This window comes from Crocodylus siamensis, chromosome 12 (assembly GCF_052110815.1).
Source record: "Crocodylus siamensis isolate JL-2025a chromosome 12, ASM5211081v1, whole genome shotgun sequence".
Lineage (NCBI taxonomy): Eukaryota > Metazoa > Chordata > Crocodylia > Crocodylidae > Crocodylus > Crocodylus siamensis.
The window spans coordinates 21,070,908-21,093,724 of NC_143406.1; the positions used below are offsets into that span (position 1 = coordinate 21,070,908).

At 50.7% G+C, this 22,817-nt stretch overlaps 1 protein-coding gene across 3 annotated transcripts in view; it reads right to left on the reverse strand.

The window, feature by feature from the left end:
- The window catches only part of ARHGDIG (Rho GDP dissociation inhibitor gamma), a 39,517-nt gene that overhangs the window by 3,078 nt on the left and 13,622 nt on the right, over positions 1–22,817 (reverse strand). For all 3 annotated transcript variants that reach the window (XM_090024797.1, XM_090024796.1, XM_090024798.1), the window contains exon 3: positions 106–189. In XM_090024797.1, coding sequence (XP_089880923.1) covers positions 106–189 — 84 coding nt within the window. The remainder of the gene's footprint in view (positions 1–105; positions 190–22,817) is intronic.

Here is a 22,817-nt window from a genome sequence, read left to right on the forward strand (position 1 = left end):
CCTACGTTGGAGATTTAGTGTGCTAGTGGCTGTGGGGTTATTCAGCTGCTTCCCTCCCATATACCCTGCCCCAGTGAGGAGAGCGCAGCAGGCTGCCTTGCTCACCTGCTAAGTCCATGGTGAGGGGCCCTGGAGCCTGGTCACACACCAGAGTCATTCTTGTCACCTGGATATTGGGCACATTGGGATCTACAAGAGAAACCAGGAAATGGTAGTTACTATCTGGGTGCTACAGCCCCCCACCTCTGCCCAACAGCTCAGATTAGTCTCCTGAGGTGACACCAGTGCCAGATCTCCATCTGGGCACCCTGAGAAACAGAGCTCACCTTCTTGTCCTTTCCCAAGATGCTAGGGACACCATCCCTGGGCACCAGACAAGCAGGGATGGACAGAGCAGCTTGCAGTCACTGTGAGCAGATACCCAGGCTACCCAGGGGATAAGTGCCAGCCTGAGATCCCCATGTCTCAGCAGCCATGGTCACGAGTGGCCCTCAGGCAGGCAAAAAAAAAAATCAAACTGTTCCAGCATCCCCTGCAGCCTAGCCCATGACATGGTGAAGAAGAGTTGTTGCATCCCCAGGGAACAGATGGGACGTGGGGGGTGAGGGTGTTGATCACGTGTATGAAAGTAGCACTATGGAAGGTGTGCTGCCTGTTAGCGCTAATGAGGTTGTGCTTTTCCATGTTAGAGTGCTTACAGTTTGGGATCCATGAGCTCAAGTTTTATAGAGGGGCAGGGCTGGGGACAAGAGGGATGAAGGGGATGTCAGGTTGTGATAAGGGCTGGACTGCAGGGGGCTGTTCCAGCCCCGCATACGTATTGGTTAAGTTGAGGTAAGGCACACTGTGCAGGAGTGGGTGGGTGAGGGCTTTATGTGTGGGATAGCGAGGGGAGGGGTTACTGCACCTCACATTTTGGTTTTAGTATATGTACCATATGACTGAAGATGTATGTAAAGAAACACGTTCTTTTGTTGCTGGGATATTACCAGTGTCTCGTTGTCCAATTCTGGCTCTTGTATAAGTTTAAGTGGTACGTGATTTTGGTTATCATGGTTGTACTATGTAATCTCTAACAGTTGTCTGGTTGTTGTAACTTCCTCTGTGAGGCCTCTGCTGGGGTCATTTTTAGAATATCTGGCTGTGTTTGTTTTCTAATAAAATTTTTAAAAAAGCTGTTGCATTCCCAGGGATGAGCAGGCTGCTGCTGTGCAAAGATGCCCGTGTCTCAGATGACAGGGAGTTACAGTGATAGGTCAGTGCCGCGACACTCCTGAGCTATCTATCAGTCTGGTTGGAAGGGACATTCTAGAGACACAGCCCAGCTGAAGTCCAGACCTGGCACAGGGACCCGGCCTGAGGTGAAGCCCTGGCAGGTCTACTGAGACAGCAACTACAGCCCCCAACACAGAACGGATTCACCGCGAACAGCCTCTAAATGGCACTGTACCAAGCATGGCTGTGAGGACACATGGCCAGCAGTTGGCACATTTCTTATGCTGTGGTTACCCTGGGCCATCACAAATAAGTGTTTCTGGACCCTGCAACAAATGCCCATCCCAGAGGTGGTCATGCTGCCCCAGGGGACCATTCAGCCCTTGAGGCCCTCTCCCCTTCTCACCTTGATGTTATTAATTTCTGATAAGGAGGATGTCCCAGCACTTTCCAAGCCTGATCTTACTCTTCACATCAGAGGCGCTCATGGTCATTGCCTTAAGGGCTAGTTTTGTGGGCTCCATCCTCCCCAGTATCCACTCCCATGCCTCACAGATGATCTGCTAATGCAACTCTGCCCTCTGGCAGGCCGCAGGCCAGGGTAAATAAAAATAAAAACTTTCTTTTAATTAAAAATATGCTTTTTATTTAAATCAGATGTTTTTGATTTAATCATACTTTTTAATTTTTTTGTTAAGATGTTCTTTTAAAAAATAAACATATAAAGATAGTTTTAATTTAAGAGACGTTAAAGCTCAAAGATATCATCATGGAATAGGGATTATAACTTCTAATTATATACTATTTGAGACAATATAATCATGTAACCTTTTTAGAAGTCCATGTCACAACAGGCCATGGACTGTATTAGGGGCTCAATCTTATGGGATTCCCAGGGGTTCCTCTACTGATTAGTAAAAATTAAAGAAAACCACTCTATCCAATGGGACTTCATGACAGCCTAGAAGATCCCATTAAGCATCTCTGTGATGTTTCAGTTCTCAAACTGTGGATTTATGTCTCCAAAGATCATGGGCAGACAAGGTTCTTTAGGTAGAAGTGATACCTTTTATTAGACCAACTAAATAGTTGGGAAAATTGTTTTTTGCAAGCTTTTGGGCACAAACGCCCTTCCTTCAGGCATAGGGAGAGTTTGTTGTCTCCAGACATAACATCCTTGTTAACAGCAGTATATGCAGATGAGAAATAATAGACCTGATTACCCATCCACCAGCATTTCCTGTCTCTCGCAGGTTTGTGTACAGAATCAAGCCTTTACCCTTTTCTAAAAGTGCAAAGTTTCAAGAAGTTAATGATGAAAGAATATCAAACAAGAAGAATGCACTTTTTGTAGAAAACAGTGATTAAAAGCGAGGCTTCCTGACCAGGGATTTAAATGGTTATTTAAATTGATTTGTAGGAGTGCACCGATAGAGATACCAATAGTCAATTTTTAAGGAAGCATATCAGCTGATACTGATCTGACTTCCTAGTATTATAGTACTTGGGGTCAGAAGGGACCTGAACAGATCATCAGGTCTGACCCCCTGCCCTGGGCAGGAACAGGTGCCGGGATCATATCACCCCAGCCAAATATCTGTGCAGCCTCCTCTTGAAGACCCCCAAGGTAGGAGAGAGCACCACCTCACATGGGAGCCCATTCCAGAGCCTGACAGCCCTAACTGTAAAGTAATGTTTCCTGATGTCCAGCCTGAATCTTCCCTCTAACAATTTGTGGCCATTATCCGTAGTAACCCCAGGTGGTGCCCAGGGGAACAGAGCCTCCCCCAATTCCCACTGGTGAGTTTGTAAACGGCCACCAGATCCCCTCTCAGCCTTCTTTTGTGGAGGCTGAACAGGTTCAAGCCCTTTAGCCTCTCTTCGTAGGGCCCGCCCTGCTGCCCCTTGACCATGCAAGTGACCTTCCTCTGGACCCTCTCAATGCTAGCCACATCCCTCTTGAAATGCAGTGCCCAGAACTGGACGCAGTACTCCAACTGTGACATGACCAATGCTGCATAGAAGGGAAGGATCACCTCCCTGGACCTGCTTGTAATGTATCTGCAAATGTATGACAAAGTGCAGTTAGCTTTACTGACCACTTCCTTGCATTGGCGGCTCATGTTCATCCTGGAGTCAGTGACTCCAAGATCCCTTTATGCTCCTGTGTTGACAAGAAGGGTGTTCCCCAACCTATACGTGTGTTGCTCATTCCTTCTCCCTCGATGCAGCACCTTGCACTTGTCTGTGTTGAATTCCATCCTATTCTCATCCACCCACCCCTGTAACCTGTCTAGATCAAGCTGGATTCTGTCCCTCCCCTCCAGCATGCCCACCTCACCCCACATCTTGTTGTTGTCAGCGAATCTGGACAGCGTGCTTTCCACCCACATCCAGATCGCTGATAAAGATGTTGAACAGTACAGGCCCCAGGACCGAGCCCTGGGGGACTGCACTGCCCACATCCCTCCAGGTTGAAAACAGGCCCATCTCTGGGTGTGGCCATCTAGCCAATTGCCACCCATCTGATTGTATAGGCATCAATGGCGCAGTCACCTAGTTTTTTTAAGAGGATGTGGTGGGAAACCATGTCAAAGGCCTTCTTAAAAAGTCCAGGAAGACAACATCTACCCCAACATCTGCGTCCAGGGACTTTGTCACCTGATCATAAAAAGAAACCAGGTTAGTCAGGCAGGACCTGCCCTCAATGAGCCCATGTTGGTTGCCCCTGAGCATCACCTCCCCTGATCTGCCCCCCATGCCCCTTTCCTTCCCCATCCCCCCTCCCCTTCCACCACAACGGACTTACCAGCCCAGCAGCTTGCAGAGGTGCGTGCAGCTATGACCCTTGCTGCCAACATGCTGTGCTGTTGCTGTGCGTATGCACAGGCATTTATCAGCCATATCAGGCCAATTTCTGATATAGTCAATTTTCTTTATAATTGGTGCCAATCTGTTATCAGACCAATGTAACAGTGCACCGCTACTGATTTAATTCAAATCCACTCTGCTCCAGGCACTGGAGCTTCCCTCAACACACCCTAGTCCCCCCTGGGCACTGGACCCTCCTCCTGCACCCCGGGCACAAGACCTTCTCTTCTAGTACCTAGCCCTTCCTAAGCTTATGCTCTCGCTCACTCACTCTTGGGGCCATTATTGATCAGGTGGGGGGAGGGGGGTAGAATGAGGAAGTTAGAATAGACTTTGCGCAAACAAAAGCAACTAGAGCAGGGGCAAGCAATTATTTTGGGCAGAGGTCCACTTATTGACTTTTGGCAAGCTGTCAAGGGCCACATGGGTAACCCTGTCCCTTGACAGGTGCCTCACTCCCTGGTTGCCATCTTGTGACTGGAAGTCTGGTCCCCTAACCTTAGCCACCAGTAGTCCCTCCCCTTGCTCCCAATAGTACTCTTTTCAACAAGGGGTTTTGTTGTCTCGGAACCAGAAAAATACCAAAATTATATTCTAAAATGCAAACATCTACAACATTCATTAATTTGATTTAAAAAAATATTTTTCTCCTGGTTTACATGTGTTTAATATACATAGAGGTGATTGTATAATAGCTTAAAATGAAGTTTTGCTCTTATATATTTTGAGGGGGGTGGGTATAGGTTTGTGGGGCGGCTATGTATGTGTGGGTATGTGGGGTTTGGCGGAGGTTGTGTGTGCATGGAGTTTTGTGGGGGTAGATAGGTGTGGAGGTGGGGTAAGGGTGCATGTGGGTGTGTGTGTGGATATGTGGGGTGTGGTTATCTATGTGGATGGCTGTGCGAGGGGGCTGTGGGTGCAAGTGAATGGTAGGGTGTGTATGGGGGACCTACCCTACGAACACACACACACACAGAGTTGCCCCCCCACAGTCCCTCCCTCCCTCCCTATACACACACACACTCTCCCTCCCCCATACACACACCGCTCTGTACCAACACAGACCTGTGCTCCCACAGTCTGGGGCTGCAGCCAGGAGCTACATGGTGCTGGAGCCATGTGAGAGCAGGAAGGCAGGGAAATGTCTGGGGGTGAGGCAGGGCTGGGCTGCTGTGTCCTGATGACAGTTCCCCCTGGGTCCTACTGCCCCTGGCTCCTGTCATCTTTGACAGGCAGTCAGGAGCAGATAAATATTTTCTAAATTTTTAGGCACCCTGCCGGCCAGACAGAATGGCCTGGCAAGCTGGATCCATCCCACAGGCTGTATTTTGCCCATCACTGAACTAGAGTCTTATATAGACTGGGTATAATAACCCTTTTAAGACTTGACTGGCCTAGACATAATTCCTAACTCCTGGCTAGTTTCCAGGTTTTTACTTACAGAAAATCACCATGCATGGGGCATTTGCTTGCAGCTTTCAAAATGCCCACCAGAAGGAAGACAGCCCTCCCCATTCCCCCTAGGAATTTTAGCTGGCCAGATCACCTGACTAACCAGCCTGAACCAAGAAGATAGCAAAGAGAGATAAGGGTCACCTGGGCTGATCCAAGTGAGGGGAAGAGAGAAGGGGAGGGGATTTCTTCACAACCATTACTCCTTGTCCTCTTCCCTGCAGCCACAGCAGACCTACCTCCTATAGGATTCTGCCTACAAGTTCCCTGAGGGCATTTCTACACATGCATTTACTGTGCAGTAAGTCACTGCACAGTAAGTGTTTTTTAGACTGGTGTCTACATATATAGGTGTTACAGCTAGGGGTACACTGATAGAATTGTTTTGGGCTGATACTAATGACCTATTTGTGAGGGAAGGAGTGGGAGTGAGACTGGAACTGGGGATGGGGCAGGGTCTGTCTAGCTTGGGGGAGGGGAAGGAGTGACAGCTTGTCTCAGGGCACAGGGGAGGGGTTGCTCTCACCACTGCATGCATCCTGGGAGGGCATGGCGGCATGCACCCCAAGATCTGCATGTGAGGTGAGGGTGGGCTGCTGCTGTGCTCTTCCCAGAGGAGGTTGGGCCAGGCTGTGCTCAGGGCAGGCAGTGGCAGCACTGGGAAGGGGGCTGCAACCTCCTGCCACCCCCAAAATTCTCTATAGTCGCCCCAACCCTGCCTCCCAGCATTGTCACCATCTGCTCTGAGTGCAACCCTGGCTCAGCCCCAGCCCCCAGTTGGGAAGAGCCCAGCACCGTCCCCAGCCTGAGCCCACAGCGGCATCCCACCCTCACCCCACATACAGATCTGGGGGCACATGCCCCCTGTGCCCTCCCAGGGTGCATGTAGCAGTGGGAGCTGCCCAGCCCCTCTCCCCCCCACCCTCCAGACAAGCCACTCATGGCTGCAGCCCATGCCCTGCCCTGCCCCCACCCCCAGTTGGGCAGCACCTGCCCCTGCCTTACCAAAGGGCCTTGAACTTCACGCCCCATCCCTCACAACAGACTTACCAGCCAGACCTGGCTGCTCTCCAAGTTGTCCGGCTGCACTTCTGGCCACCTGCATGCTGCGTTGTAGCTGCGCACATGCACAGGGCATTTATCAGCCACATCAAGCAAAAAAAGCTGATTGCCTATATTCTCAATTTTCCTTATACTGGAGCCAATCCAATGTGACCCAGTGTATCAGTGCACTTCTAGTTACAGCACAGTAACATTGTGTGTGCACCAACTTGGGAATAAAGTTACTCCCAAATCAGTCCACACACACCGTGTTGCTGTGTAGTAAGGTATCTACACATGCCTTATGGTGTGGTAATTAATTAAGTATACATTTTCTACCTGCATCATGCATTATTACACCCGTGCTATGTAGTAACTTTTGGTAATTGTGCATGTGTAGATGCACCCTGAGTCTGCTAAAGTCTGTTTTGAAGCCTGCTGTCCACCTTGTGATGCTTTCCCACAATGCAATTGTCCCACATACTCTGGGATAATACAGAATTGAAGTCAGAGCATTAGGAGGGAGAAGGTAAAAATACTGTTCTAGGCACATGATAAAACCAGCACCCCTGCCAGATGGAAACAGCTGCCTTGGAGACTTTGCCTTTATCTGCTGGCTGAGCATATGGAGTAGCTGATCTCAACGAGCCTCAAGGGGGTGAAGGATCAGAGTTGCTCCTGTAATTCCACTTAATCAGTAGGAGATCCTGGTCCTGCATGGCCTGTGGAACTCCCAGAAAGACTGTTTCAGTGAGCCGTAGCTATAATGTGCGACATACGCCACTGACGAGAGCTGTCACTGAAGAGGTGATGGTCCTCTGGCCAGACACTTAGGGCTCCTGCCACCAGCTCCCACTGACAGCAGGATACCCCCATTCCTTGCAACTACTGCTGCATGAAGGCTCAGGAGAATGGCTAGCAGTGCCTGCAGAATCCCCCAGGCTCCAGCTCCAAGGCACTACACGCCTGCTGAGTAACAGAAGGCAAAGCAGAGCCCTATGCTAAGAATAAGGGACCACTGCTCAAGGACACAGGTGCTCTGGCCCTGGGAGGCATGGCCAGCAGCCCCTCAGCATGCATGCACCAGCCATGCTGAGAACCAGCAGACTTTGGGTGAGGCACAGCATGCAGGAGCAGAGTCTCTTGGGGCCCTAAATCACCAGTAAGTGCTAGTAATAGCATTAAGAGCAGGAAGGAACACATTGCCAGGGGCAAGAGTTAAAGTAGAGAGATATGAAGCATTAGGAACCTGATAGCAAATCAGCTGTGCTGTGGAAAAAGGAAGCTCCAGGGCTCTGAAGACCTGAGCCAGAGAACTCTAAGCCATCAATGCCCTCCCAATAGCCCAGAGGACACACTTCATGCTGAGTGGCTTGCCTTACATCAGGCACCTATTGCATGGCCACCTGCATGAGACAGTTCCCACCAGCCCATGACATAATGCATCTGCCTGCAGTGACAGCAGGCTCAGGGAGCACAGGGCAAATCTGGAGTAAGCCAACCAGTGGGGTAAGGCAGCGGGTCCCAATGGGGAAAAAAAAAAAACCTCAATAGGAAAAGGGGACTGTAGTGGGGGGCAAGACTTCTGCTAGGCTAACAATGAGCGGGGAGTCCTAGGTGGCAGGGCCCCACTGCCACTTGCAGAATGGGACCTGCAGGGGCCAGATGCAGAATTAGAGAGGGCAAGATCTTGCAACTAGGCCTGGACTCACACAGATCAACTCTATAAGCACTTTGGTGAGTCGCAGACACATAGAAAAGTAGGGCTGGAAGGGCCCATCTAGTCTGTTGCAGGACAAGCCTGAGGGGATGGAGACCCCTTTCCCAGGAGCAGAGAGGCAGCATGAAACACTCATGGACCCAGGGAAACAGCCCCAAGAGCCCTGTGGCCCAGGAAAATTTACCTGATACAGGCACAGCAGCAAGAAGTAGGGAACCACAGGTGAAGCTTCCCACATGGTTCATCAGCTGCTTATCAGTGCGGCTGGGTCAACATGAGAAGATGACATCATCAAGTCAGCACCAGCAGTTAGCTACACAAGCCAGCTGCCAGGGAGAAGACAGGGAGCAGCTGCCAGAGATTTTCAATTGATACCCCTCCCGGGGGACCAACTGATATCCCTCATGGGAGACCAGGAGCCCTCAGGGACTCTGAGGTGGAAGACAGGGTTAACTGGGCTGGCTAGCCTGCCCAACCCAGGAAAAGTGGTCATAAGGAGGAGGATTAGTCTCCCGTGTCTTCTGAGCATTTTATAGGTGGACACAGCAGGAAGACTGAAGGGCCAGAAGCCAGCATGCCCATAGAAGCTATATTTACCAAAATCCACTAGAGGGCATATCAGGGTAATGGTACACACTGGTATCCAAGAATGCTGCTAACCGAGACCATCAGGTTGATGCGTAGGAGGGGTATAGGGGAGGCTGAGCTCTAAGGACATCTGTATGCGATACCTCCAAGCAAGTCGAAGTCAGACAGGAGCCTCTTACATTTGAACTTCAGAGCAAGAAATAGCAGGCAAGTATCAGGGGCTTCCCTTAGGAGGTGATGCATGGTGGGCACAAGTGCTGAAAAAAGACCAACAAGCAAAGATAACCAACCCTTCAGCTGCTCAGGAGCAGTTGCTTGAAGTTAGATAGGCACATAGTCCATGGCTGTCAAAATTACAGCCCACAGACTGAATCTGTGCAGCTGTGTCATAGGACTAGTAGAAGGCCTAGAAATTTGTGGGCAAGCATAGAGCCCACTTCGTCATGGGGGGAGTGTGGATGGAGTCCCCACACTCACACCCTCCTCTACACAAACACCCTGCCCACCTGAGCTCTATGCCACTGCCACCCCCTTGGGCACAGGCTCCACGCTGCCATCAGCCCTGTGCTCCCTGCCCCTGCCTAGCTGCAGCTCCTGCCCCCACTCCCACCCCCACAGCTTCCCTACCTGCTGCCCAGAGCAAGTGGAATGCCAGGGATGCTGAACAGGTCCCCTGCTGGCTGTAGCAATGGTGGCAGCAGCCCTGTCCGAAAGCTATATGCTGGCCGGGCCAGGCCCTTCCACCCATGACGGTGGGAGTGAGACACAATAGCGTTATGTCAGGGGCGCCTCACTGCCACCTTTGTGGGAGTAGGTCTGGACAGGGTACATTTCATTGGTGGGTGCCACAAGCCAGATGAAAGTGCCTCGTGGGCCATAATCTGGCCCATGGGCCATATTTTGCCTGCCCCTGATTTAACCCCAGCCCTGCTCCACACAACACACACCGACTGCAGCACCACAACTCCCTTTTTTACCCTCCTATCCCCTCCATAAATGTATCTCAGTTCCTCTAATCTTCCCCAATCATCTTGGTTATAAAGCTTGGCTACATTCTCCTGCTGCTGAATATGGTCCTCTCCAACTTCCACCTGTTCTGGGCTGCAGAGCTCTTAGTCTCTGAGCAATACTCTGGGAGGTCTTAGACCAGGAAAGAGAGGGAATCTCCTTGGCTTCTAACCAGTTCTTCACAACTCACTCCAGGCATATCTACTCCTAAATCATCCCTGACCAATGATTATCTAACTTCTAACTTCTTCTTGAAAAACTCTAATGAAGGAGATTCAATACCTTACCTAGGCTGTCTGTTCCACTGCCTCCCTGTTCTAACAGTACAGAATTTTTTCCTGATATCCAATCTAAATTTACCTGCTGCTATTTAAAGCCATTACTGTGTGTCCTATTCCCTACAACAAGAGAGAAAAGGTCCTCTCCTTCTTTATGGCAACTTTTCAGATATTTGAAAACTGGTATCATGTCCCCTCTAATCATCTTTTTCTACAAGCTACATACCCCTTGTATGGCTTTCAACCCCTTCAAACATTTTGTTACCTGCTTTTGAAACCTCTCTTACTTCTCTTCATCCTTTTTAAAATGCAGAGCCCAGCATTGCACACAACACTTTAGATGAGACAGATCTAAATAGAATCAATTAGAGTGGCACTAGCACGGGGTGGGCAAAGTCTGGCCCACGGGCTGAATTGGGCCTGCAGCAGACTCCATTTCCCAGCAGCCCTGTCCATGTCACCGCAGGCCAGCTTCCATGGAAACCCCAGGAGCTATCAAGCTGTGACAGGGCAGGGCCAGGGTTTCCATGGAGACCAACCCCAGCAGCACTGGCAGGACATGCAGCAGGGCAGGGAACTGCTCCAGGGCCAGAATCCTGTGGCAGTGACAGCATAGTCCAAAGCTGGAGCAGAGCTGTGATCTACTGCCTAAACACCCCTGGCAGGAGGTGTGGGCAGTGGATCACAGCTCTGCCCTGACTCGGGACTAAGTTGTCACTACTAAATGATCCCAGTTCCAACACTGGAGCAGCTCCCTGCCCAGCTACAAATCCTACCAGCACTGCTGGGGCCAGTCTCCATGGAAACCCTGGCTCCATACTGTCACAGCTCCACCACTCCTGGCGTCTCCATGGAAACCAGCTGAAGCAACTGATCAGGGGCTTCTGGAAAATGGAGTCCAGCTGCCGGCTGGATCTGCTGTTTTGCCCACCCCTCCACTAGCACCTCGTGTCTTATACCTAATACTCCTGTTAAAGCAGCCCAAAACTGCATTCACTTTTTTTTTTTGCAGCTGCATCACACTTCAGACTCATGTTGAGCCTGTGATCTACCAAAACCCCAAGATCCTTCTCAGCAGTACTACCACCCATCCACTTAGCTCACATTCTGTATTTGTGCTTTTGATTATTCTTACCTAGGTGTAGCACCTTGCATTTATCAGCACTGAACTTCAACCTGTTGTTTCTAACCCAGTTTTCTACTCTATCAAGATTCTTCTGAATTCTACACCCATCCTCCAATGTGTTTGCAGCCCTTCCCAGTCTATCATCATCTGCAAATTTGCTCAGGGAATTCTCTATTCTGGCATCCAAATCATAAATACGTTAAATAGACCTGGACTTAGTACAGACCCCTGTGAAACCCCACCTGAAACCTGCTGCTGCACCAACATTGATCCATTTAATATAATTACCTTCTGCTTGAGGCTGCTCAAAACATGTCTGGACATCTGATAGGCTGATAGAAATACCATCTCATTGGCATGCAGCCCCAACAGGCTGGGTGCTGGCAGAGGGTAGTACCATACCCAGGATGAGGACTTGGTCCCTCCTAGCTCCTGGCAGCCTTAGCCTCATGATCAGCCACCTGCAGGCCTTAGCCCAGTGTGATTTTGCCAAGATGGGCCCTAAGCAGATGGTGACTCTCATTCAACTCAGGCTGTTGTTACTTTCCCCTCAAAAAAGTGACACACAAGGGGGGCTGCTTAGCCATGTCTCCTGCTGGTTATTAACCGACTTCCCATTTCCAGCACAGAAAAGCCCCATGACCTCTGCAGAGGAAGGGTTCATGCCACAAACATCAGTTTCACACAGGAATCCTCTTCACAGCTCCCACCAGCAGGAAGGCTCCCTGAGGCCTACAGCTTCCTGCCTTTCACGTCACCCACAGCATGCCCAAAGGACAATGTTACCATCCAGAAACACCGTGCAGGAAGGGCCCAGGGAATGACCTGGGAAAATATTGGGTCTATATGGATGGGAAGCCTTATGAGTCCATCTCATCCTGAAACGAACAGCAATCATTTGCCTTCTGGGCAGCCTGGGGGAGGGAAAGGGAAAAGCTTGTGGAGTTTATGCTGGAGTGTTAGGTATGCTACTCGTTCCCCTTTAGCCACACTCGGTGGCTGCTTCTCGCGGGATCCCATGGATCTCACCTACACAAGAACACCATCCAGAGTTTGATTTTTTTTGAGTACAGTTTGTTTAACCAGACCTCTCTTTCCTGGGCAGTTCAAAGAGACATACCTCCCAGCAAGGGATGCAGCAGATGGCAAGGCAATTTCAGTGAACACCCTTCACTTCAGGCTATGCTGTGCAAACAGCATCGTTGTTGGGATAAGAGGTAACTTCCCCAGGGCAACTACAGGCAAACAGTGCTGTCCCAGGATGAAACTACCCTGGACTGTCCCCCCCATCACGGCAGCTTTGCTGCCATTCAAGGGTCTGCACCAAATGACTGCAACTGTTTTCTGTTGGTGCAGCTGGGTTTTTTCTCAGCAGTGTCCATGGCCTTGGAAGTGTTCCACATGCTGCCCAGCTCTTCCTGGACTGGCTCTTACTTCCTGGTTGGACTGCAGCAGTACCAGGCAGGTCACTGGTCACGTGAGGTATTCTGTCAGTCCAAAACAGGCCTGTGGGGAAGGCCTGGGTTGTCTGTTTTAGGCTCAGAAAGGATGATGAGCAGTTTATTGAACAAGTGGTCCATCATGGGCCAAGTCATGACTTTTTGTGTCCATGGCACAGGCTTTGGATACAGTCTGGAGACACCCTAAGATCACAGCAACTCCAGTCCCTCCCTTATTTCCCCACACAGACAAAGATCTAGAATTCTGATCTGTTCTTTTCTGACAAAGCAGAGCCTAGAAACAACCCTACATCTTCCCAGGTACTAAGAGGCATGGGCTGCCCCAACAAAGCAGGCTGGGTGAGATCATTTCCTAGGGGACAGATATATTCCACGTGTGCCAGCAGGAAAAGCATTTTTCATTCCCTAGGTTGATTCCAGCCACAACAGGTAGAAAACCCTTGGCCCATACATCCCACTCCAAAATCCCAGATCTTCCACTGTACCCTGTACAGCAGGGCTCCCCTGCCTTCCTATTCTCACTGCTGTGCATGCAATGAGACAGCGATATGGATGGACAGGTTCCCACGTGCTCTGGTTCAGTGTTATTTAAAGCCTATCTATGATCTGCTATGTATCCCTTGAAATCAAAATCCCAGCCCCCCTGCCACTGATGATTCAGTCTGGAGTCCCCAGCTGGCAGAATGCACAGGATGTGTTCCCTTCTCATTTATGCTGTCATTTAATAGCTACAGGCACAGAGACAGGCTGAGCACATGGGAACTCTGGGAATGCAGCTTCTATTGCCAAGCTGCCTTTACTGTTTATGCCAGGCTACACCTCTTGACTCTTGGTCCTTGCTGAGATAAATGCAGAGCAGGATGGGACGGGCAAAAGGGCCAGATCCCAAGCAGAACTCTGATGGTACAGAATCCCAGGCAGGTAGCTAAATACACAAGAGAGGGTGCTGGAAATAAAGGTTGGTTCAGCAGTAAGAAGCTTCCTGGCTGGACCAGAGTGCCCTCCACTCGTTTAGCTAGGGCTGAACAATAGAGCTGATAGGAAAAACTTCATGTGGGAACTGGCTGTTTCCAAATAAACTGGCTGTGCGCCTTTCCTGCTCCTGATAAACAGAGAAGGCCTGAATGGGGCTTTCTGCCACTTGCTTTTCATGTCAGAAATGCAGGTCATGTCTACCCTGTTTCCCTAGAAGATCAAGCGTTGCCTTCACTAAGCCAAAAAGTCCCTCTGCATCAGGGGTGGGCAAAATATGGCCCACGGGCTGAAGTTGGACTGCCAGGCCATTCTATCCAGCCCCCAGGGCCCCTAAATATTTTTTTTCAAAATTTTTTGTCTGCCCCTGGCTGCCTGTCAAAGATGACAGGAGCCAGCAGCAGCAGGACCCAGGGGGAGCTGGCAGCAGGACCCAGCAGCTGAATCAGCAAGGCGGGCCGAGCAAGGCCCTGCCCCACCTCCCCCAGCCCCCATCCAGAAGCCTCTGCCTAGCACAGCATTACCCAAACTTTTTTATCCCATGGCACTAGAGCTCCGCCCCATCAAAAGCCAACCCCCGCCCCCCCCAAGATCCCATGGCACACCTGGTAATCTCTGATGGCACAAGTAAATCAGGACAAAAAAGTTTTTGAAATCAAATTAATGAATGTTGTAATAGATATCTGATTTTTAGACTATAATTTGGTATTTTTCTGATTGAGACGGCAAACCCCTTAGTGAAAGGAATACTTCTGGGGGCAAGGGGAGGGACTTCTGGTTGCAAAGGTCAGGGGTTAGGGGGTGGGACTTCCAGTCCCAAGATGGTGACCAGGGGCCAGGGCACCTGTCAAGGGGCAGTGCTACCCTTGTGGCCCTCAACAGCTCTCCAAAACTTGGTAAGCAGCCAAAATAATTGCCCAGCCCTGCTCTACACATTACAAACCTAGTGGGGACAACAACTCCAGGGGACAGGATTCACCTCAACTACTTCAGAGGTCTTAGAGAAGGGGTGAGCAAAAATACAGCCCAAAGGCCAGATCTGGCCTGCCAAGGGATTTTATCCAGCTGGCAGCAGGCTCCTCAGCCCGGTCTGGCCCAGGTATGGGGGGGCAGACCGGGCTGTGCCACATGTAGCTGGTCCCGCCACCACCAGCTGCATAGCTGGGCTGGGGCAGTTCAGCAGCTGGACTTGCTTCCTGGCAACACTGACTCATTTCAGCTGCCACTGTCAGACCCAGCCCGGCTGCCTGGACATCCCAGCCTGTCTGCCCACACCCCCTGCCAGGGATACTGGATGGTGTGGGTGGGTGGGTCCTCTATGGAGACCAGCCTGGGACCCACAGCAGCAGGGCACACAGCAGCGCAGATGGGATGGGGCCCTGGGTGGGCGGGGAGCTGCATCCGGGAGCGGGATGGGCAGGCAGGGCTAGAGCAAGGATTGGGAATGCGGGGTGGTGACAGCATGGGGCCAGGTGCCAGGACAGTGCCATGATCTGCTGCCTGCACATTCCTGTGATAGGCACTGGTTCTGCGGGCAGGGGTGGTTGGGGTGCTGACCCAGCTCACGACAGCTCACCAAAACCCCATAAATGACAGCCCAGCCCAAATAATTGCCCATCCCTGTTTTAGAGCTCTTTTCTGTTTTCTTTTCTTGCCTTTCTGTGGACACAGCCGGTGGCATCTATGATTTCCAGAATCCAGCAGATTAGCAACTTCAACAACCCCAAAGAAACTAAACTATTTAAAACTTCAGTTCTAAGAAACACCCCCTGCCCATTCAACCAGGGCTGAAAAAGCTCTCATTAGCTACCCCTGAGCCTTCTAAGGAGTCCCTTATATCAGAGGCTTTTGATACTTCTAAAGTAGAAACAAGTACTTTTATGTCTAAACAACCCCAGAAGGGCCCAACCCCTTTTCTTTCTTTTCAGACTGCCTATCAGTTCTCAGTGCTGTGTTATAAATTGTTTGACCCTCCTTTCTTGAAGGGAAGGGAAGGGAAAACTCCTGTTGTAAGAGGGACACTCTGACTAGCATAGATGGCACAGAAGAGAGTCATTAACATGGCTAAGCAGCAGCAAGAAAACTCCCATGCCCTTACACTGGGGCTTGCAATCACACCACCCCTACTGGGGTCTCTATTCACATCCACTTCAGGCTCCCAGCCCCTCCCATTCCCTCGGGCTTCCTGCCTGGCTCTGGACCCTCTTGCTCCACTCAAGCCGCACACTGGGCTCTCATCCCATGCCTGACACTGGGCCTTCCCTTGCCCCTGGAGCCTCACACCCAGCTCCTTCTTGGGGCTCAAAATCCCAGCCCCTGGAGCCTCACACCCGGCTCCTTCACAAGACTCAGGCCTCACTATGGACCTGGGCCCAGTCTCAGGCCCCTTCACATGATCTGGACTCTGCCTCAGGCTCCACACCGTAAACCTTGCTTTGTTCTCAGAGCGTGCTCCCCTAGCATTTCCCCTCCGTGGGGTCACCTGAAAGGTAGTGGGGGCTGAGGCTTTCTGGTGCTCCATACTTGTCCTTCACTAGGGAGGCACATGTGTCACATTTCCTGAGGACTGCCCCACACCAGCAGTCCCACCAGACCATCCAGGCCCAGCAGGGTGTAGTTTTAGGTCATGCCCCAGGACCAAAAGCCTCCTCCACTCCCATAGCTCCTGCCCTGTACCTCCAAGATGTTATGTGAGAAGCAGCTCCAGCCCTCTCTCCAGCTGCCTGCAACAAACTGCTGGCTCCACTGCTCAGGGCCTGTTCTCATCACAAGCAGCTGGGCCCTGTCACCAATCAGGCAGTCTCCTACTGGTCATATGGCTGACTGGGAACGCAGCCACTTGCAGGCTACTCTATTGCTTGTCCACACCCTTCTAAACAACAGGCACAGGCTGTACCTTGTCACAGACAGGTACAAAGGAAGACTTGTGCCCTATGTGTCTGCCATGAAAACTGCACAGCACTGATACCCCGGTGGAAAGTAATGCTAATATAGCATCACTTCAGTCCATTAGTTCTGTTGCAAATTTAAAAGCAAAGAGAAGACAAATAAGCAAAGAAAGCAAACTATCAACAATGCATGCTCTGGTTACTGCCTTGCTTTCCAGCCACTACTCCCTCGAACCAAAGATTGATTGAACTGAAACAAAGATGAGGTTCTCAAGGAGGCACCAGTCCCATGCATACAGTATTCTTCTCCATTTCAGCTTGTGCTCAAAGGCTCACATGCTATTTCCCTCTGGCCATCCAAGTGGCAGTTTGCTGATCATCCCAGTGGAATTGTTGGCACTTACACACAGATGGGACTTTTATTTTTCACCACTGGGGGTTTCACACAGTAGCTATGTCTGTGCTATACTACTGGTATTTCCCAGGCTTCTGGGTCCTGCTGGTTGCCACATGGGACCAGGAAAGAATTCTTTCCCCCCTCCTGCTACAATGTGTCTTGGGTGGGAGGGTCACCTTCTTCAGAAGCACAGGAGGTGGCTGCAGCCAAGGCTGGGGATTTTGATTGGGGTGGGCCAATGCTCTGCCAGAACTTAGCCCTGGAGATTCCTGACAAGAAGGTCTTGCCCTTCCACTCTGGGTCAGACTGATCACCAGGCTGGGCTCAGAAAGGAATTTTACCTTATGGTCAGATTGGTACAGACTGAGGGGGTTTTGCCTTCCTCTGTAGCAAGGGACATGGACCTCTGCCTTGGATCATTTGAGCATATCTTTAACAACCTTTATAACAGCAGGATATTCACCACTGTTGTCCCTTTGCTTTACCTGTGGCAGGTTAGGGTGTTAAGAACATAAAAAGTGCTATACTGGGTCAGACCAATGATCCATTTAGTCTACAGGTGGGCAAAATATGGCCCGCAGGCCAATTCCAACCCCAAGCGCCCACCAACTAATTATATGCCGCACCTCACCTCACCTCAACCCTTGTATGTGGAAGGGCCCAACCCAGCCAGCATATGGCTTCCAGACAGAGCTGCTGCTGCCTCTGTTGCAGCTGTTGGGAGACCTCCTTGGCTTCCCTGGCGTTCAGCAGCTCCTTCGCATCTCCCTGCTGCAGTGCTCACTCCAGGCAGCAGGTAAGGTAGTGGCTGAGGCAGAGGCAGGGGAAGCTGCAGCTGGGTGGGGCAGGAGTGTGGAGCATGTGGCTGGGCTGGTGATAGCACACAGCCTGCACCCAGAGGGGCAGCAGAAGTGAGGAGCTTGGATGGCCAGGGTGTGGGTGTGAGGGAGGATGGGAGGTGTAGGGACTCCCCCCCAGACACTCCCCACATGGTGCACAGCCCCCACCGCCAACAGCAGCAGCAGGCAGATGCTCATGTTCTGCACAGGTGCTGTTGCCTGTGGCACATACCACCGGGGGAAGCCCCACGCAATGGAGCCAGCTGCCTTCCCTGCCATGTGCAGCTGTCAGGACTCTGTCAGAAGTGGAGGAAGTTGCAGGGAGCCCTACTGCTTCTGGCTCCATGGCACAGGGCTTCCCCACAGTGGTGGAAAAGTCCTGGGAGCTGCACGTGTGCTGTGGGGAGCCCCGCACAATAGAAGCGGGCCAGCCTGCTGTGCTTCTTGCTGCCATGTGCAGCACTGGCTAGAGCCACATACCCCCTAGAAGGCAGTACCTGTGCAGGCCACACACACCCCAAGCATCCCCACATGCTGCTACTGGAAGCAGGGGCTGTGTGCCATGGAGGTGGAATTTAGGGGGCCCCCCACACCCCCCCACCCCACAAATCTACACCCTTCCTCCCCACAACCTCCCCACATAGACATATCCCACAACTAACCTAAACCTCCCCCACATACACAGCCACACCCACTAACAAACCCCACATGCAACCACGCACATCCCCACACCTCATCACACACACAATACCACCCTGCAACTGCCCTCCACACACAATATACAAGAGTAACACTTTATTTTTGGAGCTACTGTGCAATCACCTCTATACACACTATGCAAACAAATCATGACAAAAATATTTTTTATAATAAAATGTTATAATAGGTGTTTCACTTTTAGCGTACAATTTGGTTTTTTGCTGGTTCAGATGGCAAACCCCTCCAATAGGAATACTTTCAGGGGCAAGGTGAGGGACTTCCAGTGGCAAAGGTCAGAGATTAGGGGCAAGACTTCCAGTCCCAAGATGGCAACCCAAGGGCGGGGCACCTGTCGGGGCAGAGCTACCCTTACAGCCCTTGACAGCTCACCAAAACTCAATAAGCAGCCCTCCAGCCAAAATAATTGCCCACCCCTGCTCTTGTTCAGTATTCTATCCCCAACAGTGGCAGAAATGGATGCTGTAGAGGGAGAACACTGAACTAGGTAGCTCTAGAGCAGCGGTTCCCAACCTCGGGTCATGACCCAAATGAGGGTCACAGGGACATCACACACAAAAGACAAGCCAGAGGAAATCTCCAACCATTGTGTTATGTCTTGTAATTGTGTCAGGGTTGATGTGGCAAAGTGGGGCTTCCCGCCTTAGCCACAGTGCTAGGTTCCCCACTTGCCTTTGGGCACGCCCCCCCACCTGACTCTCCTGCCATGCCTTAATTAATTGTTGTTAATTAAGTGGGAGGCTGCCTATTCTTGCCCCAATGCCAGGGGGGTGCTATCTGCAGCTCCAAACCTTCCCTACACTGCAGCCCATACCTCACAGATGGCATCCAGATGTTAGTGTTCCCGGCCAACTGCCGGAGCAAGCTTAGGTCATTCCAACAGGCCTCAGTCACCCACACATTCACAATGTCCGCCTCTCACCCGGGCCTCACACACTTCACCCTCTCTCACAGGGTCTCTTTCATCTGTCACCAACTTATGCTGCCTTGCTCCCTCTTGGGGCGGGCCCCTTAGGCCATCGGCTTAGCTAGTCCATCCCTTGGGTGGCAGACGTACTGTCTTTTGGGCGTCTCCCACGACTCTCACTCCGGTAGTGGCCAGCCAATTACCCGACCGGGTCTAAGCATACTCAGGCCCCTTCCAGGACAACTGTGTGTGTGCATGCGCATATGCACACTGGGCCCTCAGCCTTCTGGTTCTTCACTGGGGCTCCCCATCTCTGCCCCCTTCACTTGGGGCTATTCATCTCTGCCCCCCATCACTCAGTTCAGTTTTACTTTTTTTATGATTCATATGTACAGGGACAGATCCAGGGAGACTGTGTTGGTGAAGTCGCACCTTCTTTGATTCCCAAAATTGAAAACCACCTGCTTGGCAGCAGCAGTTGCATTTCTATTCAGGGCAGACAGAGGGAGGATGGAGCTTCATGGCTCTCTGTAATCTGATTCCTTCTATTCTCTCTTCACTGCACACATTAATGACCCTCTGTCATTTTAACAGTCCTCTAATTAGGCTATCCTTTCTTCTACAGTTTTCCTGTTAGCTACTCCCATTTCACAGCCCTGCAGACTGTTTTTAGCTTTAGGTAAAAACATTATCTCAGGTATAGAAACATTAACTCAGGCAAACATTAAGTCACAAGTGGATATAACATTCAGTGAAGTGTTGGGTGCACTATCAAGACACTCAGGATGGCTAAATTTTGTTTTATGAATCTGAAAGAGGCATTCATTTATTTCTAATAGAGTGAAACCAGAAGCTAGCCACTTAGGTCAGGGCCACAGAAAACCAAGGAAGGTAAGAGACCAAAAGGACAGACACTCAGAGTGGGAAGGAGCCAGCCCCCTCCCTACCCCTACCCCCGTCTTCCAGGTCTAGAAGCCACACCTGGGTTGGCTTTAGGGGACACTCTCAAAAACCAGACAAAGCTGCTTTGGTCCAGAGTAAGCAACCCCTTGTGGGGGGCTCCAAGACAGGCTGTGTTACAGAAGTCCATGAATTAATGAATTTTCAGGAATGCAAGTAGGGTAGAATGGAATCGTGCTTAAAGTCCACTTATATGCCAAATAGATGGAAGATGTTCTGGCACTCAGTTTTCACAGGAACAGAGCATAGGTGACAACCCCTCTGTTAGCCTCATGCCCTCCAAGTTACTCTCCAGTTCAGGAAGTTTACTGGAGAATTTCCCATACCAGTAAAATAATATACCCAAATGGGGATTACTTTATCCTTGAGGTCACAGACAATTCCAGGGAATATCTGGATTAATCTGTGTACCTACAGGTTTTCACACAGATAATTCTCTTTACAGGCCCAACTCTAAATAGAGGATACCCCTAGAGGCAAAGATAAATCCCCATTGTCCATGATAGTCAAAGCTAGACCAGACTAACTCTGAGAAAACACTCTGGAGAACAAGTTTCACAGGCCTTCATCATCCAAAAGGTTCTTCTTGCCACTAGCATCCATTTTACACACCTCTAGTGGGGCAGAGTACCCTGGGTCTAAAGCCCCATGGAATCACTGAAGAGGTAACTAACAGCTGCTCACAGCACACACAAAGGCACTTACTGCCTTCACACGCACTTCAGGGACATCTAACTGTGGTTTCATAGGTTGTTATGGGCTGGAAGGGACCTTGCAGATCATCAGGTCCAGCCCTCCCACTCTAGGCAGGAAGGTAACTGGGGTCAAGTGACACCCCTGAGGTGACTGTCCAGTCTCATCTTGAAAACATCCAGGGTAGGTGACTGCACCACCTCTGGAGGGAGTTTATCCCACTGTCTGGACACCCTGACTGTGAAGGAGTTTTTCCTGGTATTAAGCCTGAAGCGGCCTTCCAGGAGTCCGCATCCATTGATGCTGGTCTTCCCTGGGGATGCCCTAGTGAACAGTTAGTTGTTCACCGAGCTCCTGATGCACTCCTCTGATATAGCGGTAAGCCGCTATCAAGTCCCCTCTCAGTCTTCTCTTCTTTAGGTTAAAGAGGGCCAGGTCCCTCAGCCTTTCCTCATATGGCTTGCCTTGCAAGTCCCTGATCATATGGGTGGCCTTCTTCTGGAGCCTCTCAAGTTTTCACATGCGCTTATTGAAGTGTGACGCCTAGAACCGGACGCAGTACTCCAACTGTGGTCTCACCAGCGCTGAGTACAGCAGGAGTATCACTTCCTTAGATTTTATACAAGATGCATTGGTTGATGCATGCCAACATGTTGTTTGCAATGCAGTGGCCAGCAGGGCACCGATGGCTCGTGTTCATGCAGTGGTCAATCATTACCCCTAGGTCCCTTTCAGCTGTGGTGCACGTTAGGCTGTCACCTCTGAGTCTATATGTAAGTTGAGGGTTATCTGCCCCCAGATGGAGCACCTTACACTTGGAAGTGTTAAACTTCATCTGGTTCTAGTCTGCCCAAATCTTGAGCCTATCCAGATCTGCCTGTATCAGCAATCTATCTTCTTGTGTGGCCACACTGCCCCATAACTTGGTGTCATCTGCAAGCTTGGCCACCGAGCTTTTCACTCCCCCATCCAAATCTTTGATAAAGATGTTGAAAAGCAGCAGTGCAAGCACAGACCCCTGAGGGACACCACTGGCCACTTTGTGCCAGGATGACATAGATCCATTCATCAAAACTCTCTACGTCCTACCCTGTAGCCAGTTTCCCATCCACTGAACCGTTGAACAGCTGAGCCCGCAATCTTCCAGTTTTCCCACAAGGACATCATGGGATACTAGAACAAAAGCCTTTTGGAAGTCTAGGTATAACTTCTACCTTGTTTCCCTTGTCCAGGTGGCAAGAGACCTGGTCACAGATGGAGATGAGATTGGTAAGACAAGACCTACCTGTGACAAAAGCATGCTGGCTGTCATTCAGAATCTTACCTTCTGCAAGTGGATCACACATAGACGCTTTAATGAGCTTTTCTAGGATATTCCCTGGGATAGCGGTTAAGCTGACTGGCTTATCGTTGCCCGAATCCTCCCTCTTCCCCTTTTTCAAGATGGGCACAACACTGGCCCCCTTCCAATCCTCAGGGACCTCCCCTGTATGCCACAAGTTCTGAAAGAGCTTTGCCAGGGACTCCGCAATGACCTCAGCCAGCTCCTTCAGCACTCTCAGATGGAGTCCATCTGGTCCTGCTCACTTATAAATGTCTAGCTTTTCTAGTTGGTATTGCACCCACTCAGCATCCACAGTGGAGAGGCTGTAGGTCCTGGCATGCCCCCTATGAGCCTTATCTTG